A 27,786-nucleotide genomic window follows, 5' to 3' on the forward strand; every position below is an offset into this window, starting at 1 on the left:
AATACTACAGTCCCTCACTATTCTTACTGGGTTTTAGCTGATACTCTTGAATAAGTAAGTTTCTTCATTTGCTGCATGCCCTTAGGGCCATTTCCAAGTCTTGAAACAATTTTGATCATTTTAGTTGTGGATCACATGTGTGGAGCCCCTCAAGCTGTAATACCAGACATGGAAACCACAATAAGCTTATAACATTGAATCTTTCATGTTGTGCATTCTTGATGACATTTTAAATTCAATGAGAAAAGTACTAAATTATCTTTAAAAAGTCATTCCCTATTGGGGATCTCTGAATTTTCACAGGTCAGATTTGCTTCAAATAAAACAGAGGTACCAGCAAAAGAAATTATTTTGCCACTTAACAAACTAACTTTTCTTCTAGGAGTCAAATCCAAACTGATAATTCATACACTTGAATTTGGCACAGGAATACAATCTATTCTGTCAAATGATATAGCTTATTACATTTAATTGATTATCTCATAGGTCAGTTATTGCACAATGGCTACACAACATTTTAAATTGACTATTAGGTTCGCAAAACTAAATAATCCGTCATTCTAGGATTAGATTATATTAGCCATACATTCATGATTAAAAACACCTTAAAACTGTAATTAGTATATATCCATGCCTAGAATGTTATATCTCTATCACTTAGTTCAAATACTTTATAACTATTCCCATTCTTTAAGATGAATATATGAAAATGTTTAAATAAATTTTTAACCTTACCATATTAGGATCATACCCCAGAGAAAATAAATATGGCTTTTCTTGTATAATTGCTTCCTTCCACTTTTCATCAGATACCAAACCAATGTACCAGTCACTTTCATATTCTTCAAGGCAGTTAGTTAGCTCTTTAAAGTCTTCTACTGGACCTAAACTTGCTTTATCAATCATTAGCTTCAGAGTATACCTATAAGTAGAGAAAGATTGTAGAATAAAAAAAAATTAACTTTATAGATGAAATAAGATTTTGTACAACCAATATTTTAAAGTCATTAAGCTGAAGTCATATGTTTTTCAGGTAAAAAGAGCAGAAAGAAATGATGGAGTTAAAGTGAAAAAATCCAGTAAACCATATGTAAAATAGATTCTCCACATAAACAAATGGAAGTACAAATTAAAGTGTACTCCTGATACAGTCATAATACCTACTAAGATTCTTTTCATTTTTAGGAAAGTGATTATTTTTAAATTGCAAATGAAGGAGCAACTCCTTCTAGGTGATAGGCAAAAAAATATCAACATTTTTTTCTGACAATGTTACGACTTGTATATATCAAGATGAATTACCTGAAAGCTTTCAGTGTTAGTTGGAACAGTTCTGGTTTTTCTAAGAGCCAATTCAAAGCAAAAGACCAAGGCAAAACACCATTGTAAACTCTAAATATATGAGCAGGACTAGGAACCATATTGTCTGTACCAAATAAACTAAAATAACAAGTTATTACTGCATGAATATAAAAGTCTTTTAAAACTCTGTCCTTTGCAATTTCTTCCAGTACATTTGAGGTATGTCCTTCTGAATGAAAACATTCCAACTGCCTTAAAACAAATTGGTACCAGTCTTCTGGAAATAATGAGCTCATCTCCCTCATTTTGGAATGAGGCAAACAGTTAGACATCCACTCTTCAGGTAAGCTTAACAAATGAGAATGAGAACAACTGAACTCCATGAGCGGGATATAAGCTATGTCTTCTTGTTTTCCCTTGTCAATAGCAGGGTATCCCAATGCAACTGCTTTGTAAAGACTATTTTCAGGAACTGTTCCTGTTGAATGATCACCAACCCTCTGTGATTCTACTGATCCTGGAATAGGCAAACTTATACCTGGCAAAACTTTCAACTGATCTTTTTTTTCTTTTGGTTTTTTGATAGTTGGCTCATTACCAAAAATATCATCAGACCAGTCATCCAAAATTTCTGAATTTAAACTATCTGTGTCTTCTGAGGATTGGGTTTGCGGTAAAGTATTCAAAGTAGGCAGGATTATTAGAGATGCTTTCCTTTTACTTTCAGTTTTGTGAAAACTCTCCTGCATTCTGGGCCTTCTGGAGCAGTAGTGAATAAGTATCCACACAAGAACTTTAACAAGGTCACCTTTAAATTCTTTCAAGTTATCATGAGAATCAATTATGCCAGATAGGACACTCCTGGCATCAGAATAGAGTTTCACTGGCAAAACAGTACAGGGTGTCAAGATATTTCCAAAGTGTTCATTAATAAAACATATTCTTGCATATTCTTCTTGTTCAAAGGCACTTCCGAAAACTTCATCAACTCTTAGAGCTTCAGCAGTATGACAGGCTGTCTCTTGCAATTCTAACCCCTAAAAAGGAAACAGAGAAGTACTTGAGTATGTAATCACTTATTACAGGGAAAAGCAACTAGTTTTGTAAATACCTGTGGAGTGGATTCTCATAATGGAAACATGGAAAAATATAAAAAAATTTCTTTAATTCAAGAGCTACACCTTCACTCAAACTTACTGATATTTAACACATTTGATGTTGGATATAGAAATGAAAAATAATGCTATTATGTTAAAAGAAGTTATAGAAATCCCACTAGAAATTGGGAAAACAATTTTACTGCCTATGACCATAATTTTAAAAGACTGTATCTGTAGTTGAGACAGTCAAGTTATTATAAACTTTTAAAAATTATATTTAACAATTGGGGGAGGGGAAGCAAAATTACAATTATACATTATATGCAGTAATTTGGTATCTTTTCCATCCTAGATCATGAGTGCATTATACTACTGTATGGATATACCACCATTTATCTGACTGCTCTCTAGTTCCAGTTTTCTGAATCACAATGATGACAACATAATACAGGTCTGTGCTGGGTCACTGTCTCCTTCAGCTATGATGTAAATCCATATGGCAGCCCTATTTTGGCCACTACTGTATCCACAGGGCCTAAACCAGTGTTTGGCACACACAGGTATGCAACAAATATATGCTGAAAGAATGGATTTTATGAATGTGTTCTTATATGAATTTTAAACGCTTTCTGATATTTCCCTAGAAGGAATCACGAGAAGAGGATGTACAAGGTCACTGTTTACTATTAATATTTTTCTTATTTATACATTTTTAAGAAAGTAACAGTGCCTTTAATAAAAGGCAGTGCTGTCAGGTTATATTATGATCCAGGAATGTGACATCAGAACCTGTTTTTTAATCATGGCTCTACCAGATGCTAAGACACAATCTTGAGGTCACCTATCCTCTCTGAGATTCCTTTTCCTTCTCTTTCAAAGAAAAATAATCCTAGCACATAGGGTTGTGAAGATTGAAAGAAGTAATGAAAGTGCTTTGTAAACTTTCAAGCATTATATAAATGTTAGTGGATGATATTGTTAAGCCAGCTTGTTTCCAAAAAATTCAAAAGAAAGAAAAAAGAATTGCCACCAAAAGCTTTATCTTTATGCCACATATGTTATGGAGCACAAAAGATCAATAAAGAGACCCACATTATCAGGTATTATAAAACATGCCATTTTAAACATAGAATTAAATTAAGCAATGGGAAGTCAACATTTTGCACGATTTTTTTCTGCCTTCTCCTACTTGTACAGATTAGACTTAGAGCAGTGGTTCTCAAATTTTAGTGAGTCAGAGTCACTGGAGAGGTAATTAAAATCCAGATTCCTAAGTCCTCCCCCAGTTTCTGATTCAGTGGTTTTGAGGTGGTGCCCACGAATGTCCATTTCTATCAAGTTCACAGATGTTAATATTACTAATCTGGGGAATTTCATTTTGAGAACCACTGGACTAAAGTAACAGCTTTTTACTCACTAGCAATTTTATCCAGTCTGTGCTAAGACAAAAAAATTATTCATTCACTATTCATTCAATAAATATTTATTAAAGGCCTATTATGTGCCATGTATTTCTTCCAGGGGCTTAGGATATATCCCCCAAATAAAAACAAGAGATTTCTGACCTTGTGACATTTACATTGGAGAGTGGTAGGACACAGGCAATCAACATTAAATGAAACTAATTAAGTATAGTTTTTAAGAAGGAATAAGAGCTATGAAAAAGCAAAGTAAGGCAAAGAGGACTGAAAGTGCTGGGATAGGCATAGGAATGCAATTTTAAATAGGATGGGCATAGTAGACCTCACTGAGAAGTGACATTTGAGCAAATATTTGAAGATGGTGAAGGGGTCAGCTGAATGTTACCTGAAGGAAGTGTGTTCCAGGTAGAGGGAATGGCCAGTATGCTGGAGTAGAGTGAGAAGGTTAAAGTAGTAGATGAGGCGAAAGAGGAAATAGGAAACCTGACCATGTAGGGCCTTAGCTTTTATTCTGAATAAAAGAGATCCACTGCAGGGTTTTTTTTTTTTTTTTTGAGAGGGCATCTCTCATATTTATTGATCAAATGGTTGTTAACAACAATAAAATTCTGTATAGGGAAGTCAATGCTCAATGCACAATCATTAATCCATCTCAAGCCTAATTCTCATCAGTCTCCAATCTTCTGAAGCATAACGAACAAGTTCTTAGATGGTGAACAAATTCTTACATAGTGAATAAGTTCTTACATGGTGAAGAGTACAAGGGCAGTCATCACAGAAACTTTCAGTTTTGATCATGCATTATGAACTATAAACAATCGGGTCAAATATGAATATTCCACTGCAGGGTTTTAAGTAGATAAGTGATATGATCTGACTTAGATTTTAAAGATCACTGGTTGAGAAGACACTGTAGAGGGGCACAGGTAGAACAGGCACACCAACTAGGAGGCTCATACAATTACCCAGGAAAGGGATGAGGGTGGCTAAAGCAGTGGGTGAGAAGTGGTGGGATAAAGATATAACTTAAAGGTGGAACCAACAGGATTTCTTGTTTGACTGGATGTGGGATAAAGAAGTAAACAAGAAACCAGGTATCACTGGACTAAAGCCCAAATGTTTTTGGGCTGAGCAATCAGAAGGATAGACCTGTAGCCAAGAACTGCTGGGCTCTGAGACACTCTGACATTAAGAGATGAAGGAAAAGAAAAGGAACCATCAAAGGAGCCTGACAAGATTATTAACAAATGAAACAAGCAGAGAAAAGAGATCAACTGTCAAACGCTACTGACAAGTAAAACTGAGCCTGAGAAGTGATCATTGGATTTAGCAACATGACAGCCATTGGAGACCTTGACAACAGTAGTTTTGGCGATGTAACAGGTATTAGAGTCAAAAACCTAGAGTAAGCAGAAGAGAGAATAGGTGAAATGAAATTGGAGATATGATTATAAGCAACTCTAATAAGGCATTTTGTTTTAAAAGGAAGGAGAAAAATGGTATCGCAGGAAGGGGTTTGGGTGAGAAGAGGTTTGTATTAAGTTGAGAATGCTTATATGGTAGAGTGAAAAAATACTATTGAGTCACACTTTGAGATGTTTAACTAGGTTAAAAGGGGACAGGTATATTTTGTTACTGTGCTCTATTTACACTAGTATGCCTATCAATATGACATACTGAAATATATTTGAAAAATCTGTAGGTGTTTCCATAGATAATCAAAAGGATACTTTTCCAAACTGAGCTATTACATGTTTGATGTGTACATAACAAGTAAAATTCTGCTCACGTATTATAAAAATACCAGAGGTTTCAAATGTACACTGACCTTAATGTTAATACAGCAATAAGTGTAACCACGTTCCAGAATCATTATCCAGATTAAACGATCCTGAAAACGGCCCAAGTAATGAGATCCAGGTAAGAGGAGACCTAAAACAAATCAGAAAAAGAAAGTAAGTATTCAAGCTTGTTTTATTTTGCCACAGGAACCTTTAATATTAATAACACACTTGGAAATGATTCATAACTCCTTCTACCCTCTTTTTACATCAAAAACAAAAACTAATGTATATCAGGAGGCATTAAATTAAGTTCTTTACAGCAACAGTTGGAAGAGAATATCCACAGGTGATAATACATAAGAATTCAAGAATATATTTTCCAGAAAAACAACAAATTTGAACCTGCTATTTAAAATCCTAAATGCAAGTTAAATATATTTGGATCAATATTAAATATATAAAAGCTAACTTAGCATTTGGACATTTTTATATACATGCATACAAAACTGTTTTGTGGTGTTAAAAATTTAACTGCTATTTAAAATTTAACTTATAAACTGCTACCTACCACACCAAACAACTACTTTTAAAACTTAAGTTTTTCTCTCAACCTTACATCTCTGAGATTTCAACTGCAAAATGGCATGTCAACTGCAGACAGCTGTCTTTCAAGGTAATTGCTGTTGAGAATTCACTGAATGTATATAACTAAATTTGAATATTCATTTCCCTATTAATATTCCAGATATTTCCAATTTTTCACTATTACAAATAATGTTGCAGAAATCATCTGTGTACAAGTCTGCTTGTACAGCATATGCAGAAGGAGTTCACATAGCAGAACTGACTGCTATGCTTTGAAAGGCCTGCTTACAAAGTTGGCCCTTCGCTGGTATCTGGGAACTTTCAGAAGAGTTCTCACCCAGCCTGACTAAGAATCTCTCACTGTGCCTAAACTGTTGTACAAACAATATTATACACTGAACAACTGTTTTCCTTCTGGGAGTCTGGAATTTTGGTATGTGTAGGCAGAAGGCACCTACATAACAAGACCCCAGTGAAAGCCCTGGGCACTGAGTCTCCAATAGGCTTCGTGGTAGTCAACAAATCACCCATGTTGTCACAGTGCATTGCTGTGGAGTTAAGTGTGTGACTCCTCTTGCAGAGGATGCCTGGAAGCTAGCACCTGGTCTCTTTAACCCCATGTGACTTTTCCCTTTGCTGATTTTGCTCTGTATCCATTTGCTATAATAAATCTTACGCATGAGTATCATTATATGGTGAATTCTATGAATCCTCCTAATGAATCAAACCTGAGGGTCATCTTGGGGACATCCAAAACCCATGTGTTAAGAGTTTCTCTAGAAATAGAATCATGGATCGAGTAATCTAAAACTGGAATTGCTGGGCCATAGGCTCTGTACATCTTCACTACAGATTATTTGGTTTACTTTTCAAAATGGTTGTATGAATTTACATTTCCTTCTAGCAGAGTTTGAAAGTTCCGGCTCCCCACACCTTAGCCAAAACTTGATATTATCAGACTTCTACATTTTTGTCAATCAGATGTGTGTGAAATATTACCTACCTCATTATTTTTCTTCCCAGGAGACACTTTATATACTATACACATTTTGGCTGTGTTACTGATTTGATAATAAAGCATAATTTCCACCTTATTATGAAGATATTTAGGTAATATATAGCTAGACAATTAGAAAAGCTAAACCCAAGTAAGTGTAACAGATAGAAAAAGCTTGGCATCTCTGCCTCCATTTTATATATGTCTCCTTTGCTGCCTTAACCTTTGCCAAAAGAAAAAAAAAAGTGTGTATGGGGGTGCTTCTGCTCAGCCCTACAGCCATGCATGTAGGCTTATTAATCATCAAAAAGAATTTTGCTTATAGTTTGAGATTTCTGAAAATAGCCCCTTACCCAAAGCTTGCCTCCCCTGAGGAGATGGAGAAATATGTATGAAAATGATTGACCTGTCAAAGATTTACAGAATACCATGACCCAGACCTAGGTCAGTGAGAGTCAACTAACCAAGGACATGGAATTTCTCAGCTCTCCTTGGGCCCTCGCTGGTGCCCGTATGTCTACAGTCTCAGTCACCTCCTAACCTGCTTCCCCCCACTCTCCTTTTCCCTAGCATAAAAGCAGCTTGAAATTAACCCTGAGGTAAGATGGTTCTTCAGGACATTAGTCTGCCATCTTCTTGGTCTGCTGGTTTTCCAAATAAAAACACCTTGCTTCTCAACTTATTGGCATGTCATGCAGAATGTGGCACGAGCTTGGACTCTATAACTTAAGCATTTCATTAAAATGCTAATTCAAAATCACTACTTTGCCTGGAATTAGTTTACCAGGAACTGTCACTGGATATTTCTAAAATCAGATTCAGAGGCTAAGGTATAGGGTAAGAATCAACATACTATTGTCATCAAACTTAAATCTTACCTAAAACCTACCTTAAGAAGTACAATATAGTTGAATTTACTATTTATGTATGATATAAACATTGACACATAATATTAGTTCATGCTCATCAAAAATGTACTTCCTTGCTAAAAGTGCTTCATTTTGGGGAGGCTACTCATCACTGACCATAGCTTTCATGTTATTTTGACCTTTAACCTTGTCAGACTGCTTGTGTTGCTATACAATAACTAAGAAGGTAGGAACAAAACCTTAAGCTCTTCATTCTGATATAATGTAAAGCTAGTTTTCACTCTTTATGGATCTAAACTATCACATCTACTTCACATAAACTCATTATAAATTCATGGAAGTTTTGGGTAATAAGCTGTTTTCATGTTTCACTGGTGGGGGACTATAACCTAATTTTATTCAAGAAAACATTTTTAAAAATTTTGTCAAATCACCGTAATGAAATTTTCTCTTAGTATTTTATTTTTTAACTTTATCTCAAAATAAGGATCAGGGGATATACTTCTACTTTATACTAAGTCCTTCTGTCTACATATCAAAGGATTAGAACCAGTATAATGGATGAAACAAAAGACTTTTTCCACATGTTCATTTTTTTTGTACCTTAACACATTAGGCAAGAGTTTCTTAAACACTGCCCATCTTCTTACCCAAACTCCCAGCTGCCATCGCAGACTGCAGTGCCGTGGTCAAGCCTGGGGCCATCTGGCGGTAGTATACTGTATCTGCACACACACAGGCCGTGCTGCCCACCGCTCCAGGCCAGCTCTGAATAGGTCGGGGAAACCCCACCAAGAATAAAGGAAGGGTAAAGAGGGGGAGTAAGGGAGAGGAGAGTAGTGTAGAAAAAACTATGAGGACCAACACGAATGGAGAGAAGATGATATTAACTATACATAAAGTGGTGGTTGATTTTCGACGTTTTTTCTCTGTCCATGATGTTGAAAGTACAGTCACAGCAAACTGCAATTTAGAGATGAACTGAATCAGACGATCACGCAAGATACCAATCTGTAGAGACATAAAAATGATTTAAGTCCTAAAGTGTATTCATAAAAATTATATACTTTTATTATTGCCCTAATATTTTTGGGCCAATACCCCTGATATGAGATGTTTTGTTAAAATTTTCTCAAATCCCAAAGTTAATAAATGAATCTACACTTTTAAAAGGTTGGACTCTTTTATGAAAAAAAGAATGTAATACTAAGGAAAACAAACAGTTTTAGCAATATCTTAGGATTGACTAAGCTTCATATTACATGCTTGCTAGGTCATAAGAGAAGACCAGAAGTTGTAAAGAGTTAAATTCCCATCCTTAATTTATCCTTGCTTTAGACAGAATTTTACAGGTTAAGGAACAAAAGTGATGTCATAAGAATAGCCTCAGTAGACTGAAATCATATTAAGTGTATTCATACAAATCATGCAAAGTATGGTTTTCCAAAACAGAATGAAATCAACAACAGAAATAAAGAAGTAACAGAAAGAAATCTGGAAATTAAGAGACATGGTTGGGAGAATATATTCATGAACAATTCATGTGATAAAGGGTTAACATCTAAAATATATAAAGAACTCATATACCCAACACCCAAAAATCTGATTAAAAAATGGTTAGAGGACCTGAACACTTTACCAAAGAAGAAACACAAATGGCCAACAAGCACATGAAAAGATGCTCCAAATCACTAATAATTAGAGAATGTGAATTAAAATCACAATGAGATACCACCTCACACCAGTTAGGATGGCCACTATCCAAAAAACAAGAAATGACAAATGCTGGCAAGGATGTGGAGAAATGGGAACCCTCTTACACTGTTGGTGGGAATGTAAATTGGTGTGCAACCATTGTGAAAAGCAATGTGGAGGTTCCTCAAAAAACTAAAAATAGAGTTAAAAAAAATAAGATTGTTTTGGTGGTGGTGGGGGAAGATGGCAGCATGAGAAGTGAGGCAGAAACCTCCTTCCAAAACCACATATAACACAAAAATATGCAAATACAACAAATCCTGAAAGAGTGACCAGAAAGAAGATTGCAACAGATGGCCTACATTTGGGGAAAAGAGGAAAATCTCACAGAAAAGGGTAAAGTAGCAAAGCGGCGATCTGGCAGGACCCAAGCCCTCGCCCCACCCCAGCTCACTGGAGGGAGGAAGAGAAACAGAGAAGGGAGGGAGTAGAAGCCCAGGACTGCTAAACACCAACCGGCGAATATGTACTCCAGAAGCAAGAACCCACATTACATGGAGCTCTGGAGATTAATTAGTGGGGTTAGAAAGTAAAGAGAGGCAGAATACTCAGAGAGACTGAGATTCCAGCTGCTTGTGGAGAATATGTACCCACAAGTAGCTGCTCTGGGACAAAAGAAAGGCAGGCACTTTGAAAAATTTCTCAACAGCAAGAGAGGTGCTAAAGGGGCAAGGAGGCTTCCTCCTAAAACTGCATATAATATGAAAATATAATTAATACAACTAATGCTGAAAGAGCAACAGGAAAGAGGTCTGCGCCAAACTGCATATACCTGGAGAAAAGAATAAACCTCACATAACAGGATAACGTACCAAAGCCATGGCCCGGCAGGAAACAAGCCCTTCCTCCACCCCAGCTCATTGGTGGGAGGAACATAAACACAGTGGGGAGGGACTGGAGGCCAGGGACTGCTGAATACCTAACTCTGGAGATCTGCTCTGGGAGCACAAACCTACATTCCATGGAGCTTTCTTGGTACTCCTGTGATTAGGGGGTTGGAAAGCTAAGATAGGCAGAATTCCTGGAGACACTGAGATTCCAACCACTTGTGGAGAGCAGGGATCCATATCTGGCTGCTCTGGGACAAAAGAAAGGCAGGCAGTCTGAGAGACTTCCTAACAGCAAGACAGCTACTAAAGGGGCAAGGACAGCACAGAGCTTACTGCTCAGGAGAAAGGACAGGTAGTCAAAATTGTCTGGGTGCACTCTACCCATCAGGCTGGAAACTTTCACGATCCTCAGGCGCTCCAGCTCCCTGGCTGGCTACACAGTTCCAAGGACTCCGTCCATGATATGCAGCCTACTATGCCTTTCTCCCAGTCAGCCCCACCTGACTCACAAACCAGCAAACCCTACCCTGGCATTAGGCCAACTAGAGGGAAGCCCTGTCTACAGCAACTACAAATGCAAAGCATAGAGGCTTATAACTGTGGGCTTGGCCCACTGGTTCTGGCAGGGGAGACAGGCATAGCAGCAGCAGGGAAGCAGGAAAACAACTCTTTCCTCCCCCCAGGCACCAATACTGCTCCTCTGTGACCCCCAACATTGCTTCAGGGGCAGAGAAGCTCCAGAGAGTCGAGCTTCTGGGCACTAGAGGGTGCCATGTACAAATATGAAACACCAAAGAAACCTGGTTCAAAGTAAAATTATGAATACAACACCTGAGAAAGATTCAAATGAAATTGACCTCATGAATCTTCTTGAAAGGGATTTCAAAACAAAAATCATTAACATGCGCATGGAGGTACAGAAAAAATTCAAGAACTCAGAAATGAATTCCGGTCAGAGATCCAATCATTATGTAATACAATAAGAGAAATGAAACATACAATGGAAAGTTTTAAAAGCAGAATACACATGATGGAGGAGAGGATGAATGAAATAGAAATTAGAGAAGAGGAATACAAAGAAGCTGACGCACAGAGAGAAATAAAGAATCCCTTAGAATGAAAGAATATTGAGAGAACTGTGTGACCAATCCAAACGGAACAATATTTGCATTATAGGGGTACCAGAAGAAGAGAGAAAAAGGGATAGGAAGTGTCTATGAGGAGGTAATTGCTGAAAAATTCCCCAAACTGGGAAAGGAGATAGTCTCTTAGGCCATGGAGGTGCACAGATCTACCAACACAAGGGACCCAAGGAAGACAACACCAAGACATATAGTAATTAAAACAGCAAAGATCAAGGATAAGGAGAGAGTATTAAAAGCATCCAGACAGAGAAATAAGATCACATACAAAGGAAAGCCCATCAGGCTATCATCAGAAACCTTATAGGCCTGAAGGGAGTGGCATGATGCATTTAATGCAATGAAGCAGAAGGGCCTCGAACCAAGATTACTTTATTCAGCAATATTATCATTTAAATTTGAAGGAGGGATTAAACAATTTCCACATAAGCAAAAGCTGAGAGAATTTACTTCCCACAAACCATGTCTACAGTGTTTTTTGGAGGGACTGCTATAGATGGAAGTGTCCTAAGGTTTAACCACAGTAAAGTAGAACAGCTAATTACTAAGCAAATGCAAAGTTAAATTAACCAACCCCAAAGTCAGTCAAGGAATAGACAAGGAGTACAGAATATGACCTAATATATAAAGAATGGAGGAGGAAGACAAAGGAGGAGAAAAAAAGAAGCTTTAGATTGTATTTGTAATAGTATATTACATGAGTTAAATTAGACTCTTAGATAGTAAGGAAGTTAACCTTGAACCTTTGGTAACCACGAATCTAAAGCCAGCAATGACAATAAGTACTTACCTATCAATAATCACCCTTAATGTAAATGTACTGAATGCACCAATCAAAAGACATAGAGTCACTGAATGGATAAAAAACAAGACCCATCTATATGCTGCCTACAAGAGACTCACTTTAAACCCAAACACATACACAGACTAAAAGTGAAGGGATGGAAAAAGATATTTCATGCAACTAATAGGGAGAAAAAGGCAGGAGTTGTAGTACTTGTATCAGACAAAATAGACTTCAAAACAAAGAAAGTCACAAGAGACAAAGAATGACATTATGTGATGATGTCAATCCAACAAGAAGATATAACCATTATAAATATCTATGCATGCAACACAGGAGCACCTACGTATGTGAAAAAATTTCTAACAGAATTAAAAGGGGAAATAGAATGCAATGCATTCATTCTAGGAGACTACAACACTCCACTCACTCTGAAGGACAGATCACCCAGACAGAAAATAAGGAGACAGAGGCACTGAACAACACATTAGACCAGATGAATCTAACAGACACGTACAGAACTCTACACCCAAAAGCAGGAGAATACACATTCTTCTCAAGTGCACATGGAACATTTTCAAGCATAGATCATAAACTATGCACCAAAAAGAGCCTCGATAAATTCAAACAAATTGAAATTGTACCAACCAGTTTCTCAGACCACAAACGTATGAAACTAGAAATAAATTACACAAAGAAAATGAAATATCCCACAAACACATGGAGTCTTCATAACATGCTCCTAAATAACCAATGGATCAATGACAAATAAAAACAGAGATCAAGCAATATATGGAGACAAATGACAACAATAATTCAACACCACAAAATCTGGGACACAGTGAAGGCTGTGCTAAGAGGAAAGTATACTGCAATAAAGGCCTCATCAGGAAAGAAGAACAATCCCATATGAACAGTCTAAACTCACAATTAACAAAACTAGAAAAAGAAGAACAAATGAGGCCCAAAGTCAGGAGAAGGAGGAACATAATAAAGATTAGAGAATAAATAAATAAAATCGAGAAGAATAAAACAACAGAAAGAATCAATGAAAGCAAGAGCTGGTTCTTTGAGAAAATACACAAAGTAGATCAACCCTAGCCAGACTTACCAAGAAAAAAAGAGAGTCTACACACATAAACAGAATCAGAAATGAGAAAGGAAAATTCACTATGGACACCACAGAAATACAAAGAATTATTAGAGGATACTATGAAAAATTATATGCTAACAAACTGGATAACCTAGAAAATATGGACAACTTTCTAGAAAAATACAACCTTCCAAGGCTGACCAGAAAGAAACAGAAAATCTGAACAGACAATTACCAGCAATGAAATTGAAATGGTAATAACAATACTACCTAAGAACAAAACCAATGGACCAGATGGCTTCACTGCTGAATTTGATCAAACATTTAGTGAAGATCTAATACCCATTCCCCTTAAAGAAGTTTTCCAAAGAATAGAAGAGGAAATACTTCCAAACTCATTCTATGAGGCCAGAATCAGTCTAATACCAAAACCAGGCAAAGACACCAGAAAAAAAGAAAATTACAGCCCAATATCCCTGATGAACATAGATGCAAAAATACTCAAAAATTAGCAAACCAAATTCAAAAATACATCAAAAAGATCATCCATCATGATCAAGTAGGATTTATTCCAGGGATGCAAGGATGGTACAACATTCGAAAATCCACCATCATCTACCACATCAATAAAAAGAAGAACAAAAACCACATGATTATCTCCATAGATGCTGAAAAAACATTTGACGAAATTCAATATCCATTCATGGTAAAAACTCTCAACAAAATGTGTATAGAGGGCAAGTAACTCAACATAATAAAGGCCATATATGACAAACCCACAGCCAACATTGTACTTTACAGCGAGAAGCTGAAAGCTTTTCCTTTAAGATCGGGAACAAGACAATGATGCCCACTCTTCCCACTTCTAATGGCAATCAGACAATACAAAGAAATAAAGGGCATCCAGTTTGGGAAGGAAGAGTTAAACTGTCCCTCTTTGCAGATGACATGATATTGTACATAAAAAACCCTAAAGAAATTCTGAGAAGGAAGAATAAAGTGGGGGAGGATCTCACTCCCCAACTTCAAGCTCTACTACAAAGCCACAGTATTCAAGACAATTTGATACTGGCACAAGAACAGAGCCACAGACCAGTGGAACAGAATAGAGACTCCAAACATTAACCCAAACATATATAGCCAACAAATATTCGATAAAGGGGCCATGGATATACAATGGGGAAATGACAGTCTCTTCAACAGATGGTGCTGGCAAAACTGGACAGCTACATGTAAGAGAATGAAACTGTATCACTGTCTAACCCCATACACAAAAGTAAATTCGAAATGGATCAGAGACTTGAACGTAAGTCATGAAACCATACAACTCTTAGAAAAAAACATAGCCAAATTCTCTTAGTCATAAACATGAGTGACCTCTTCTTGAACATATCTCCCCAGGCAAGGGAAACAAAAGCAAAAATGAACAAGTGGGACTATATCAAGCTGAAAAGCTTCTGTACAGCAAAGGGCACCATCAATAGATCAAAAAGGTATCCTACAGTATGGGAGAATATATTCATAAATGACAGATCCGATAAACAGTTGACATCCAAAATATATAAAGAGCTCATGCACCTCAACAAACAAAAAGCAAATAATCCAATTAAAAAATGGGCAGAGGATCTGAATAGACAGTTCTCTAAAGAAGAAATTCAGATGGCCAACACACACATGAAAAGATGCTCCACATCGCTTGTCATCAGAGAAATGCAAATTTAAACCACAATGAGATATCACCTCACACCAGTAAGGATGGCTACCATCCAAAAGACAAACAACAACAAATGTAGGTGAGGTTGTGGAGAAAGGGGAACCCTCCTACACTGCTGATGGGAATGTAAATTAGTTCAACCATTGTGGAAAGCAATATGGAGGTTCCTCAGAATGCTCCAAATAGAAATACCATTTGACCCAGGAATTCCACTTCTAGGAATTTACCCTAAGAATGCAGCACTCCAGTTTGAAAAAGACATATGCACCCCTATGTTTATCGCTGCACTGTTTACAATAGCCAAGATATGGAAGCAACCTAATGTCCATCAGTAGATGAATGGATAAAGAAGATGTGGTACATATACACAATGGAATATTACTCAGCTATAAGAAAAAAACAGATCCTACCATTTGCAACAACATGGATGGAGCTAGAGGGTATTATGCTCAGTGAAATAAGCCAGGTGGAGAAAGACAAGTACCAAATGATATCACTCAAATCTGGAGTATAAGAACAAAGGAAAATTGAAGGAACAAAACAGCAGCAGAATCACAGAACCCAAGAATGGACTAACAGTTACCAAAGGGAAAGGGACTGGGGAAGATGGGTGGGAAGGGAGGCACAAGGGCGGGGAAAAAGAAAGGGGGCATTATAATTAACATGTATGGTGTGGTGGGACACAGGGATGGCTGTGTAACACAGAGAAGACAAGTAGTGATTTTACAGCGTCTTACTACGCTGATGGACAGTGACTGTGAAGGGGTATGTGCGAGGGACTTGGTGAAGAGGGGAGCCTAGTAAACATAATGCCCCTCATGTAATTATAGATTAATGATACCAAAATTAAAAAAAACCCTAAAGAATCCACTCCAAAACTACTAGATCTAATATCTGAATTCAGCAAAGTTGCAGGACACAAAATTAATATGCAGAAATCTGTGGCATTGCTATATACTAACAATGAACCAGCAGAAAGAGAAATCAGGAGAACAATTCCATTCATAGTTGCATCAAAAAGAATAAAATACCTAGGAATAAACCTAACCAAGGAAGTGAAAGACCTGTACTTGGAAAACTATATGACACTCATGAGAGAAATTAAAGAAGATACCAATAAATGGAAACACATCCCGTGCTCATGGATAGGAAGAATTAATATTGTTAAAATGGCCATCCTGCCTAAAGCAATCTACAGATTCAATGCAATTCCTATCAACATACCTATAGCATTCTTCAATGAACTAGAGAAAATAGTTTTGAAATTCATATGGTACCACATTAGAACCCAAATAGCCAAATCAATCCTGAGAAGGAAGAATAAAGCTGGGGGGATTATGCTCCCCGACTTCAAGCTCTACTAAAAAGACACAGTAATCAAGAGAATTTGGTACTGGCGTAAGAACAGATCCATAGACCAATGAAACAGACTAGAGAGCCCTGATATAAACCCACACATATTAATATAAATCCACAGCCAATTAATATACAATAAAGGAGCCATGGACATACAATCGGGAAATGACAGCCTCTTCAACAACTGGTGTTGGCAAAACTGGACAGCTACATGTAAGAGAATGAAACTGGATTACTGTTTAATTCCATACACAAAAGTAAACTCAAAGTGGATCAAAGATCTGTATGCAAGTCATGAAACCATAAAACTCTTAGAGGAAAATACAGGCAAAAATCTCTTGAATATAACCATGAGCAACTTTTTCCTGAACGCATCTCCTTGGGCAAGGGAAACAAAAGAAAAATGAATAAATGAGACTACATCAAACCCCAAACTTCTGTACAGAAAGGACACCATTAGTAGAATAAAAAGTCATTCTACAGTATGGGAGAATTTATTCAAGAACAACATATCTGACAAGGGATTAACATCCAAAACATATAAAGAACCGGCACACCTCAAACCCCAAAAATAAATAACCCCATTAAAAATGGGAGGCGGATATGAAGACACTTCTCCAAAGAAGAAATTCAGATGGCTGAAGGCACATGAAAGGATCCCTGACATCACTAATTATCAGGAAAATGCAAATTAAAACTACAATGAGATAACACCTCACATCAGGACAGCCATCAGTCAAAAGACAAGGAACAAGTGCTGGCAAGGATGCGGAGAAAGAGGAACTCTCCTACACTGTTGGTGGGAATGTAAATTCCCAAGTTTAACCATTGTGGAAAGCAATACAGAGGTTCCTCAAAAAAATAAAAATAGAAATAACATTTGACTCAGGAATTCCCCTTCTAGGAATTTACTCAAAGAAAAAAAGATCCCAAGTTCAAAAAGATATATGCACCCCTATGTTTATTGCAGCACTATTTACAATAACCAAGATATGGAAGCAACCTGAGTGCCCATCAATAAATGAATGGATAAAGAAGATGTGATACATATACACAATGGAATATTATCCCCTCATAGGAAGAAAACAAATGCTAGCATTTGCAACAACATGGATGGAGCTAGAGGGTATTATGCTCAGTGAAATAAGCCAGGAGGAGAAAGAAAAGTACTGAATGATTTCACTCATTTGTGCAGTATAACAACAAAGCAAACTGAATGAAGGAAACAGCAGCAGACTCACAGACTCCGAGACCAGAGGATACCAAAGGGAAGGAGGTAGGGAGGGTGGATGGGGAGGGAGTGATGAGGGAATTATGGTACATCATGATAAACACACATAATGCACATAATGTAGGAGGGGTAACAGGGAAGGCAGTATAGCACAGAGAAGACAAGCAGTGACTCCATAGCATCTTAACTATGCTGATAGATAGTGAGTACAACATGTTGTGGGAGGTGACTTGTTAATATGGGTGAATGCACTAACCACAATGTTGCTCATATGATACCGTCATAAGATAGTGTATCAATGACACCTTAATTAAAAAAACAGAAAAAAATAAAAAACTAAAACTAAAAAGAGAAATACATTTGACCCAGTAATTCCACTCCTCGGAATTTACCTGAAGAAAACAAAATCCCCAACTGAAAAAGACATATGGCCCCCCTATGTTTATCACTGCACTATTTGCAATAGTCAAGATATGGATGCAACCAAAGTGTCCATTAATAGATGAATGGATAAAGAAGAGGTGGTACATATACACAATGGAATATTACTCAACCATAAAAGAAAGAGAAATCCTCCCATTTGCAACAACATGGATGGATCTAGAGGGTATTATGCTCAGTGAAATCAGCCAGTCAGACAAAGACAAATACTATATAATTTCATTTGTTTGTGGAGTATAAAAACAAAGCAAAAGAGAAGGAACAAAATAGCAGTAGACTCATAGTTACCAAGAAGGGACTAGTGGTTATCAAAAGGGAGGGCATGGGGTAGGGAGAGTTGGGGGAGGGTGAAGGGTTTTATAAAGGGGCATAATAATTTGCAATCACAAGATAAGTTGGTCATGGGGAAGGCAGTATAGCATGGAGAATATAGTCAGTGATTCCCTAACATCTTACTATACTGATAGTAACCGCTTTAGAGGGGATGAGGATTTAATACTATGGGTAGCTGTTGAGTCACTGTGTTGTATATTTGAGACCAACATAAGATTGTATATCAATGATAATTTAATTTAAAAAAAAAGACACATTGTTAAATAACCAATGGGTCAAAGAAGAAACCAAAAGATAAAATAAAAAAATCTTTGAGATGACTAAAACAAAAACCAAACATACCAAACTTGTTAGCACAGCTAAAACAGTGCTCAAAAGGAAATTTATAGCTGTAAATGCTTTATTAAAAGAGAAGAAAGATCCCAAATCAAAAACTAATTTTTCACCTTAGGAAACTAGAGAAACTAGAAAATAAAGAGTAAACTAAACCTTCTCAAGTAAGTAGGAGGACAGAAATAATAAAGACTAGAAAAGAAATTAATAAAAAAGAGAACAGAAAAACAATAGAGTATACTAATGAAAACAGAAGCTCTTTTTTGAGGAGATTGACAAAACTGAGAAAACTAAGCTAGAAAGACCAAGAAAAAAAAAAAAACAAGAGTCAAATTATGAAAATCAGGAAAGAGGTAATTATTATCAATCTTACAGAAAAAAAGTAAAAGGGATTATAAGAGAACACTGAATAACTACTATATGCCAATAAATTACTTAGATGAAACTGAAAAGTTCCTAGAAAGACATAAATTACCAAAAGCAACTCAAGAAGAAATAGAAAATCTGAGTAAACTTTATCAAGTAAAGAAACTGAACTAGTAATTTAAAAGCTACACACAGAGAAAAGCTGAGGCTCAGATGGCTTCCATACCACAAAATATTACATACTACAAAATATTTAAGATACACACTGAATACTAAAAATCATTTAAGAATAACTAATATGGGCGGAGCCAAGATGGCGGCATGAGTAGAGCAGTGGAAATCTCCTCCCAAAACCACATATATTTTTGTAAATACAATACAACTCTTCCTAAAAGAGAGACCAGACGACACAGGACAACAGCCAGAGTACATCCACACCCGCGAGAACCCAGTGCCTCGTGAAGGGGGTAAGATACAAGCTCCAGCCCTGCGGGACCTCAGCGCCCCTCCTTCCAGCTCCCAGCGGGAGGAGAGGAGTCGGAGCAGGGAGGGAGAGGGAGCCCAGGACTGCTAAACGCCCAGCCCTAGCCATCCACACCAAAGCACAGACACAGTGCGTGCATGGGGTGCTGGAAACTAGGGAAACAGGATAGTAAGACCTGTGAGCAGGTCCCTGCAGCCAGAACCCCTGGGAAAAAGAAAAGCGAGTGCTTTTTGAAAGTCTTAAAGGGACAGGGACCCCACATCTGGATGGAAGCGTCCTGGGACACTTAGTCCAGTGGCTGGGAATCCCGGGGAACTCTGAGTACTCTAACTCCCTGGGCAGCAGGGCAGCTTGGAGGCCCCTCATGGATATAAACAGCCTCCTGGCCATTTGCCCTTCTACGCGGCTGCACCATATCGGAGCAGCAGCCTAAGGCAGGCCACACCCACAGCAAACGTGGAGCTAAACTTCATAGCGGCTGAGCAAGAATCCCAGAAGCCCCGTCTGCACGCAGCTGCCCAGCACAAGCTGCTAGAGGTTGCTGTTCTCCAAGGAGAGGAAGGCCACAAACCAACAAGGGACATTCTCCCAGCCATCACTTGCACCAGCTCCACAAACCATCTCCATCACTATGAAAAGGCAGAAAAATTTGATACAGACCAAAATCACAACCCCTGATAAGGAGACAGACCTAACCAGTCTTCCTAAAAAATAATTCAAAATAAAAATCATAAACATGTGGACAGAGCTGCAGAGAAATATACAAGAGCTAAGGGATGATAGCCGGAGGGAGATTACAGAAGTGAAACAATCTCTGGAAGGATTTATAAGCAGAAAGGGTAAGATGCAAGAGGCCATTGATGGAATAGAAACCAGAGAATAGGAACGCATAGAAGCTGACACAGAGAGAGATAAAAGGACCCCCAGGAATGAAACAATATTAAGAGAACTGTGTGACCAATCCAAAAGGAACAATATCTGCATTATAGGGGTACCAGAAGAATAAAAGAGAGAAAAAGGGATAGAAAGTGTCTTTGAAGAAATAATTGCTGAGAACTTCCCCAAACTGGGATAGGAAATAGTTGCTCACACTACGGAAGCACACAGAAATCTCAACAGAAGGGACCTAAAGAGGAAAACAGTAAGACACATAATTAAAATGGCAAAGATCAAGGACAAGGACAGAGTATTAAAGGCAGCCAGAGAGAGAAAAGAGGTCACCTACAAAGGAAAATCCATCAGGCTATCATCAGACTTCTCAACAGAAACCTTACAGGCCAGAAGAGAATGCCATGATATATATAATGCAATGAAACAGAAGGGCCTTGAACCAACGATACTGTATCCAGCACAATTATCAATTAAATATGAAGGAGGGATTAAACAATTCCCAGACAAGCAAAAGTTGAGGGAATTTGGCTCCCACAAACCACTTCTACAGGGTATTTTAGAGGGACTGCTCTAGATGGGAGCACTCCTAAAAAGAGCACAGAAAAAAATGCCCAACATATGAATGGAGGAGGAGGAATAAGAAGGGAGAGAAATAATCATCAGACTGTGTTTATAATAGCTCAATAAGCAAGTTAAGTTAGACAGTAAGGTAGTAAAGAAGCTAACCTTGAACCTTTGGTAACCACGAATCTAAAGCCTGCAATGGCACTAAGTACATATCTTTCAATAATCACCCTAAATGTAAATGGACTGAATGCACCAGTCAAAAGACACAGAGCAATAGATTGGATAAAAAAGCAAGACCCATTATATGCTGCTTACAAGAGACTCACCTCAAACCCTAAGACATGCACAGACTAAAAGTCAAGGGATGAAAAAAGATATTTCATGCAAACAACAGGGAGAAAAAAGCAGGTGTTGCAGTACTACTATCAGACAAAATAGACTTCAGAACAAAGAAAGTAACAAGAAATAAAGAAGGACATTACATAATGATAAAAGGCTCAGTCCAACAAGAGGATATAACCATTATATATATATATGCACCCAATACAGGAGCACCAGCATATGTGAAACAAATACTCACAGAATTAAAGGAGGAAATAGAATGCAATGCATTCATTTTGGGAGACTTCAACACAGCACTCACGCCAAAGGACAGATCCACCAGACAGAAAATAAGTAAAGACACAGAGGCACTGAACAGCACACTAGAACAGATGGACCTAACAGACATCTATAGAACTCTACATCCAAAAGCAACAGGATACACATTCTTCTCAAGTGCACATGGAACATTCTCCAGAATAGATCACATACTAGGTCACAAAAAGAACTTCAGTAAATTCAAAAAGATTGAAATCCTACCAACCAACGTTTTTGTTTTTGTTTTTTTGGTATCATTAATCAACAATTACATGAAGGACATTACGTTTACTAGGCTCCCCCCTTCACCAAGTCCCCCCCACATACCCCTTCACAGTCACTGTCCATCAGCGTAGTAAGATGCTGTAAAATCACTACTTGTCTTCTCTGTGTTGCACAGCCCTCCCCATGCCCACCCCCCACTATACATGCTAATTGTAATTCTCCCTTTACTTTTCCCCACCCTTGTCCCTCCCTTCCCACCCATCCTCCCCAGTCCCTTTCCCTTTGGTAACTGTTAGTCCATTCTTGGGTTCTGTGATTCTGCTGCTGTTTTGTTCCTTCAGTTTTCCTTTATTCTTATACTCCACATATGAATGAAATCATTTGGTACTTGTCTTTCTCCACCTGGCTTATTTCACTGAGCATAATACCCTCTAGCTCCATCCATGTTGTTGCAAATGGTAGGATCTGTTTTTTTCTTATAGCTGAGTAATATTCCATTGTGTGTATGTACCACATCTTCTTTATCCATTCATCCACTGATGGACATTTAGGTTGCTTCCATATCTTGGCTATTGTAAACAGTGCAGCGATAAACATAGGGGTGCATATGTCTTTTTCAAACTGGAGTGCTGCATTCTTAGGGTAAATTCCTTGAAGTGGAATTGCTGGGTCAAATGCTATTTCTATTTTGAGCATTCTGAGGCATCTCCATATTGCTTTCCACAATGGCTGAACTAATTTACATTCCCACCAGCAGTGTAGGAGGGTCCCCCTTTCTTCACAACCTAGCCAACATTTGTTGTTGTTTGTCTTTTGGATGGTAGCCATCCTTACTGGTGTGAGGTGATATCTCATTGTGGTTTAAATTTGCATTTCTCTGACGACAAGCAATGTGGAGCATCTTTTCATGTGTGTGTTGGCCATCTGAATTTCTTCTTTAGACAACTGTCTATTCAGATCCTCTGCCCATTTTTTAATTGGATTATTTGCTTTTTGTGTGTTGAGGTGTGTGAGCTCTTTATATATTTTGGATGTCAACTGTTTATCGGATCTGTCATTTATGAATATATTCTCCCATACTGTAGGATACCTTTTTGTTCTATTCATGGTGTCCTTTGCTGTACAGAAGCTTTTCAGCTTGATATAGTCCCACTTGTTCATTTTTGCTTTTGTTTCCCTTGCCTGGGGAGATATGTTCAAGAAGAGGTCACTCATGTTTATGACTAAGAGAATTTTGCCTATGTTTTTTTCTAAGAGTTTTATGGTTTCATGACTTACGTTCAAGTCTCTGATCCATTTCGAATTTACTTTTGTGTACGGGGTTAGACAGTGATCGAGTTTCATTCTCTTACATGTAGCTGTCCAGTTTTGCCAGCACCATCTGTTGAAGAGACTGTCATTTCCCCATTGTATGTCCATGGCCCCTTTATCGTATATTAATTGGCCATATATGTTTGGGTTAATGTTTGGAGTCTCTATTCTGTTCCACTGGTCTGTGGCTCTGTTCTTGTGCCAGTACCAAATTGTCTTGATTACTGTGCCTTTGTAGTAGAGCTAGAAGTTGGGGAGTGAGATTCCCCCCACTTTATTCTTCCTTCTCAGGATTGCTTTGGCTATTCGGGGTCTTTGGTGTTTCCATATGAATTTTTGAACTATTTGTTCCAGTTTATTGAAGAATGCTGTTGGTAATTTGATAGGGATTGCATCGAATCTGTATATTGCTTTGGGCAGGATGGCCATTTTGAAGATATTAACTCTTCCTAGCCAGGAGCATGCGATGAGTTTCCATTTGTTAGTGTCCCCTTTAATTTCTCTTAAGAGTGTCTTATAGTTTTCAGGATATAGGTCTTTCACTTCCTTGGTTAGGTTTATTCCTAGGTATTTTATTCTTTTTGATGCTGTTGTGAATGGAATTGTCTTCCTGATTTCTCTTTCTATTAGTTCATTGTTAGTGTATAGGAAAGCCACAGATTTCTCTGTGCTTATTTTGTATCTTGCAACTTTGCTGTATTCCGATATCAGTTCTAGAAGTTTTGGAGTGGAGGCTTTAGGGTTTTTTATGTACAATATCATATCATCTCCAAATAGTGACAGTTTGACTTCTTCTTTACCAATCTGGATTCCTTGTATTTCTTTGTTTTGTCTAATTGCCGTGGCTAGGACCTCTAGTACTATGTTGAATAATAGTGGGGAGAGTGGGCATCCGTGCCTTGTTCCCGATCGCAGAGGAAAGCTTTCAGCTTCACACTGTTCAGTGTGATGTTTGCTGTGGGTTTGTCATATATGGCCTTTATTATGTTGAGGTACTTTTCCTCTATACCCACTTTGTTGAGAGTTTTTATCATGAATGGATGTTGAGTTCTGTCAAATGCTTTTTCAGCATCTGTCAAGATGATCATGTGGTTTTTGTCCTTCTTTTTGTTGATGTGGTGGATGATGTTGATGGATTTTCGAATGTTGTACCATCCTTGCATCCCTGGGATGAATCCCACTTGGTCATGGTGTATGATCCTTTTGATGTATTTTTGAATTCAGTTTGCTAATATTTTGTTGACTATTTATGCATCTACGTTCATCAGGGATATTGGTCTGTAGTTTTCTTTTTTGGTGGGGTCTTTGCTTGGTTTTGCTATTAGGGTGATGTTGGCTTCATAGAATGAGTTTGGGAGTATTCCCTCCTCTTCTATTTTTTGGAAAACTTTGAGGAGAATGGGTATTATATCTTCTCTGTATGTCTGATAAAATTCCAAGGTTAATCCATCTGGCCCAGGGGTTTTGTTCTTGGGTAGTGTTTTGATTACCACTTCAGTTTTGTTGCTGGTAATTGGTCTGTTTAGATTTTCTGTTTCTTTCTGGGTCAGTCTTGGAAGGTTGTCTTTTTCTAGGAAGTTGTCCATTTCACCTAGGTTTTCCAGCTTGTTAGCATATAGGTTTTCATAGTATTCTCTAATAATTGTTTGTATTTCTGTGTGGTTCATCGTGATTTTTCCTTTCTCGTTTCTGATTCTGTTGATGTGTGTTGACTCTCTTTTTCTCTTAATAAGTCTGGCTAGAGGCTTATCTATTTTGTTTATTTTCTTGAAGAACCACCTCTTGGTTTCATTGATTTTTTCTATTGTTTTAATCTTCTCAATTTTCTTTACTTCTTCTCTGATCTTTATTATGTCCCTCCTTATGCTGACCTTAGGCCTCATTTGGTTTTCTTTTTCTAATTTTGATAATTGTGACATTAGACTATTCGTTTGGGATTGTTCTTCTTTTTTTAAATATGCCTGGATTGCTATATACTTTCCTCTTAAGACTGCTGTTGCTGCGTCCCACAAAAGTTGGGGCTTTGTGTTGTTCTTGTCATTTGTTTCCATATATTGCTGGATGTCCATTTTAATTTGGTCATTGATCCATTGATTATTTAGGAGCATGTTGTTAAGCCTCCATGTGTTTGTGAGCCTTTTTGCTTTCTTTGTACAATTTATATCTAGTTTTATACCTTTGTGGTCTGAAAAGCTGGTTGTGAGAGAGGAGGGGCTGAGCCAAGATGGCAGCGTGAGTAGGACAATAGGAATGTCCTCCAAAAAAACATATATATTTTTGAAAATACAACAAATACAACTATCCCTAAAAGAGAGACCAGAAGACACAGGACAACAGCCAGACTACATCCACACCCACGAGAACCCAGCGCCTGGTGAAGGGGGTAAGATTTAAGCCCCGGCCCGGCGGGACCCGAGCGCCCCTTACCCCAGCTCCCAGCAGGAGGAGAGGAATTGGAGCAGGGAGGGAGAGGGAGCCCAGGACTGCTAATCACCCAGCCCCAGCCATCCGCACCAGAGTGCAGACACAGTGCGTGCATGGGGTGCTGGAAACTAGGGAAACAGGGTAGTAAGACCTGTGAGTGGGTCCCCGCAGCCGGTGCCCCTGGTACAAAGAAAAGCGAGTGTTTTTTGAAAGTCTTAAAGGGGCAGGGACCCCAGAGCTGGATGGAAGCATCCCGGGACACTTAGCCCAGCAGCTGGGATTCCCAGGGAACTCCAGGGACACTAACCCCCTGGGCAACAGCTCTGAGACCCCTCACGGCAGTAAACAACCAAACAGCCCCCTGTCTATCCCTCCTCCAGGGCCCCACCATAGCAGAGTAGCAGCCTGAGGCTGGCCATGCCAACAGCAAGGGAGCTTCCTCCATAGCGGCCAGGCAAGATACAGAGACCCAGTCTACATGCAATTGCCCAAAACAAGGTGCTAGGGGTTGCCATTGTCCCAGTAAAGAAAGGCCAGGAGCAAGTGGAAATAGTCTTGACTCTCCCAGCTGACAGACGAGTCAATAGCATACCACTGCATGTATCAACATGAAAAGGCAAATAAATTTGATCTGTACAAGACTAACCCAGAGATCTTCTCCATCTTCCCCTGAGAAGGAATCTGGGGAAATAGATTTAACCAATCTTCCTGAAAAAGAATTCAAAACAAAAGTCATAACCATGCTGATGGACTTGCACAGAAATATGCAAGAACTAAGGAGGGAGAATAGAGAAATAAAACAATCTCTGGAAGGACGTCAAAGCAGAATGGACAAGATGCAAGAGAACATTAATGGACTAGAAATCAGAGGATAAGAACGCAGAGAAGCTGATGTAGAGAGACATAAAAGGATCTCCAGGAATGAAAGATTAAGAGAACTGTGTGACCAATTGAAATGGAACAATATTCGCATCATAGGAGTACCAGAAGAAGAAGAGAGAGAAAATGGGATAGAAAGTGTCTTTGAAGAAATAATTGCTGAAAACTTCCCTAAACGAGGGGAGGAAATGGCCTCTCAGACCACAAAGGCACACAGAACTCCCATCAGAAGGGACCCAAGGAGGGCAACACCAAGACACATAATAATTGTAATGGCAAAGATCAAAGACTAGGACAGAGTATTAAAGGCAGTCAGAGAGAAAAAAAAGGTCGCCTATACCTACAAAGGAAAACCCATCAGACTATCATCAGACTTCTCAAAGGAAACCTTACAGGCCAGAAGAGAGTGGCATGATATATTTCATGCAATGAAACAGAAGGAACTTGAACCAAGAATACTGTATCCAGCATGATTATCATTTAACTATGAAGGAGGGATTAAACAATTCCCAGACAGGCAAAAGTTGAGGGAATTTGCCTCCCACAAACCACCTCTACAGGACATCTTAGAGGGACTGCTCTAGATGGGAGCACTCCTAAAAAGAGAACAGAAAAAAACACCCAACATATGAAGAATGGAGGAGGAAGAATAAGAAGGGAGAGAAATAAAGAATCACTAGACAGTGTTTATAATAGCTCAATAAGCAAGTTAAGTTAGACAGTAAGATAGTAAAGAAGCTAACCTTGAACCTTTGGTTACCACAAACTTAAAGCCTGCAATGGCAATAAACACATATCTTTCAATAATCACCCTAAATGTAAATGGACTGAATGCACCAGTCAAAAGACACAGAGTAATAGAATGGATAAAAAAGCAAGACCCATCTATATGCTGCTTACAAGAGACTCACCTCAAACCCAAAGACATGC

General features: G+C 38.2%; 1 protein-coding gene across 2 annotated transcripts in view; it reads right to left on the reverse strand.

Moving 5' to 3' along the window:
- The window catches only part of PCNX4 (pecanex 4), a 65,961-nt gene that overhangs the window by 14,039 nt on the left and 24,136 nt on the right, over positions 1-27,786 (reverse strand). For both annotated transcript variants that reach the window (XM_037006866.2, XM_037006875.2), the window contains 4 exons: positions 8,709-9,069; positions 5,652-5,755; positions 1,303-2,339; positions 736-922 (listed from right to left, as the gene is read on the reverse strand). In XM_037006866.2, coding sequence (XP_036862761.1) covers positions 736-922; positions 1,303-2,339; positions 5,652-5,755; positions 8,709-9,069 — 1,689 coding nt within the window. The remainder of the gene's footprint in view (positions 1-735; positions 923-1,302; positions 2,340-5,651; positions 5,756-8,708; positions 9,070-27,786) is intronic.

This window comes from Manis javanica, chromosome 8 (genome assembly GCF_040802235.1).
Source record: "Manis javanica isolate MJ-LG chromosome 8, MJ_LKY, whole genome shotgun sequence".
Lineage (NCBI taxonomy): Eukaryota > Metazoa > Chordata > Mammalia > Pholidota > Manidae > Manis > Manis javanica.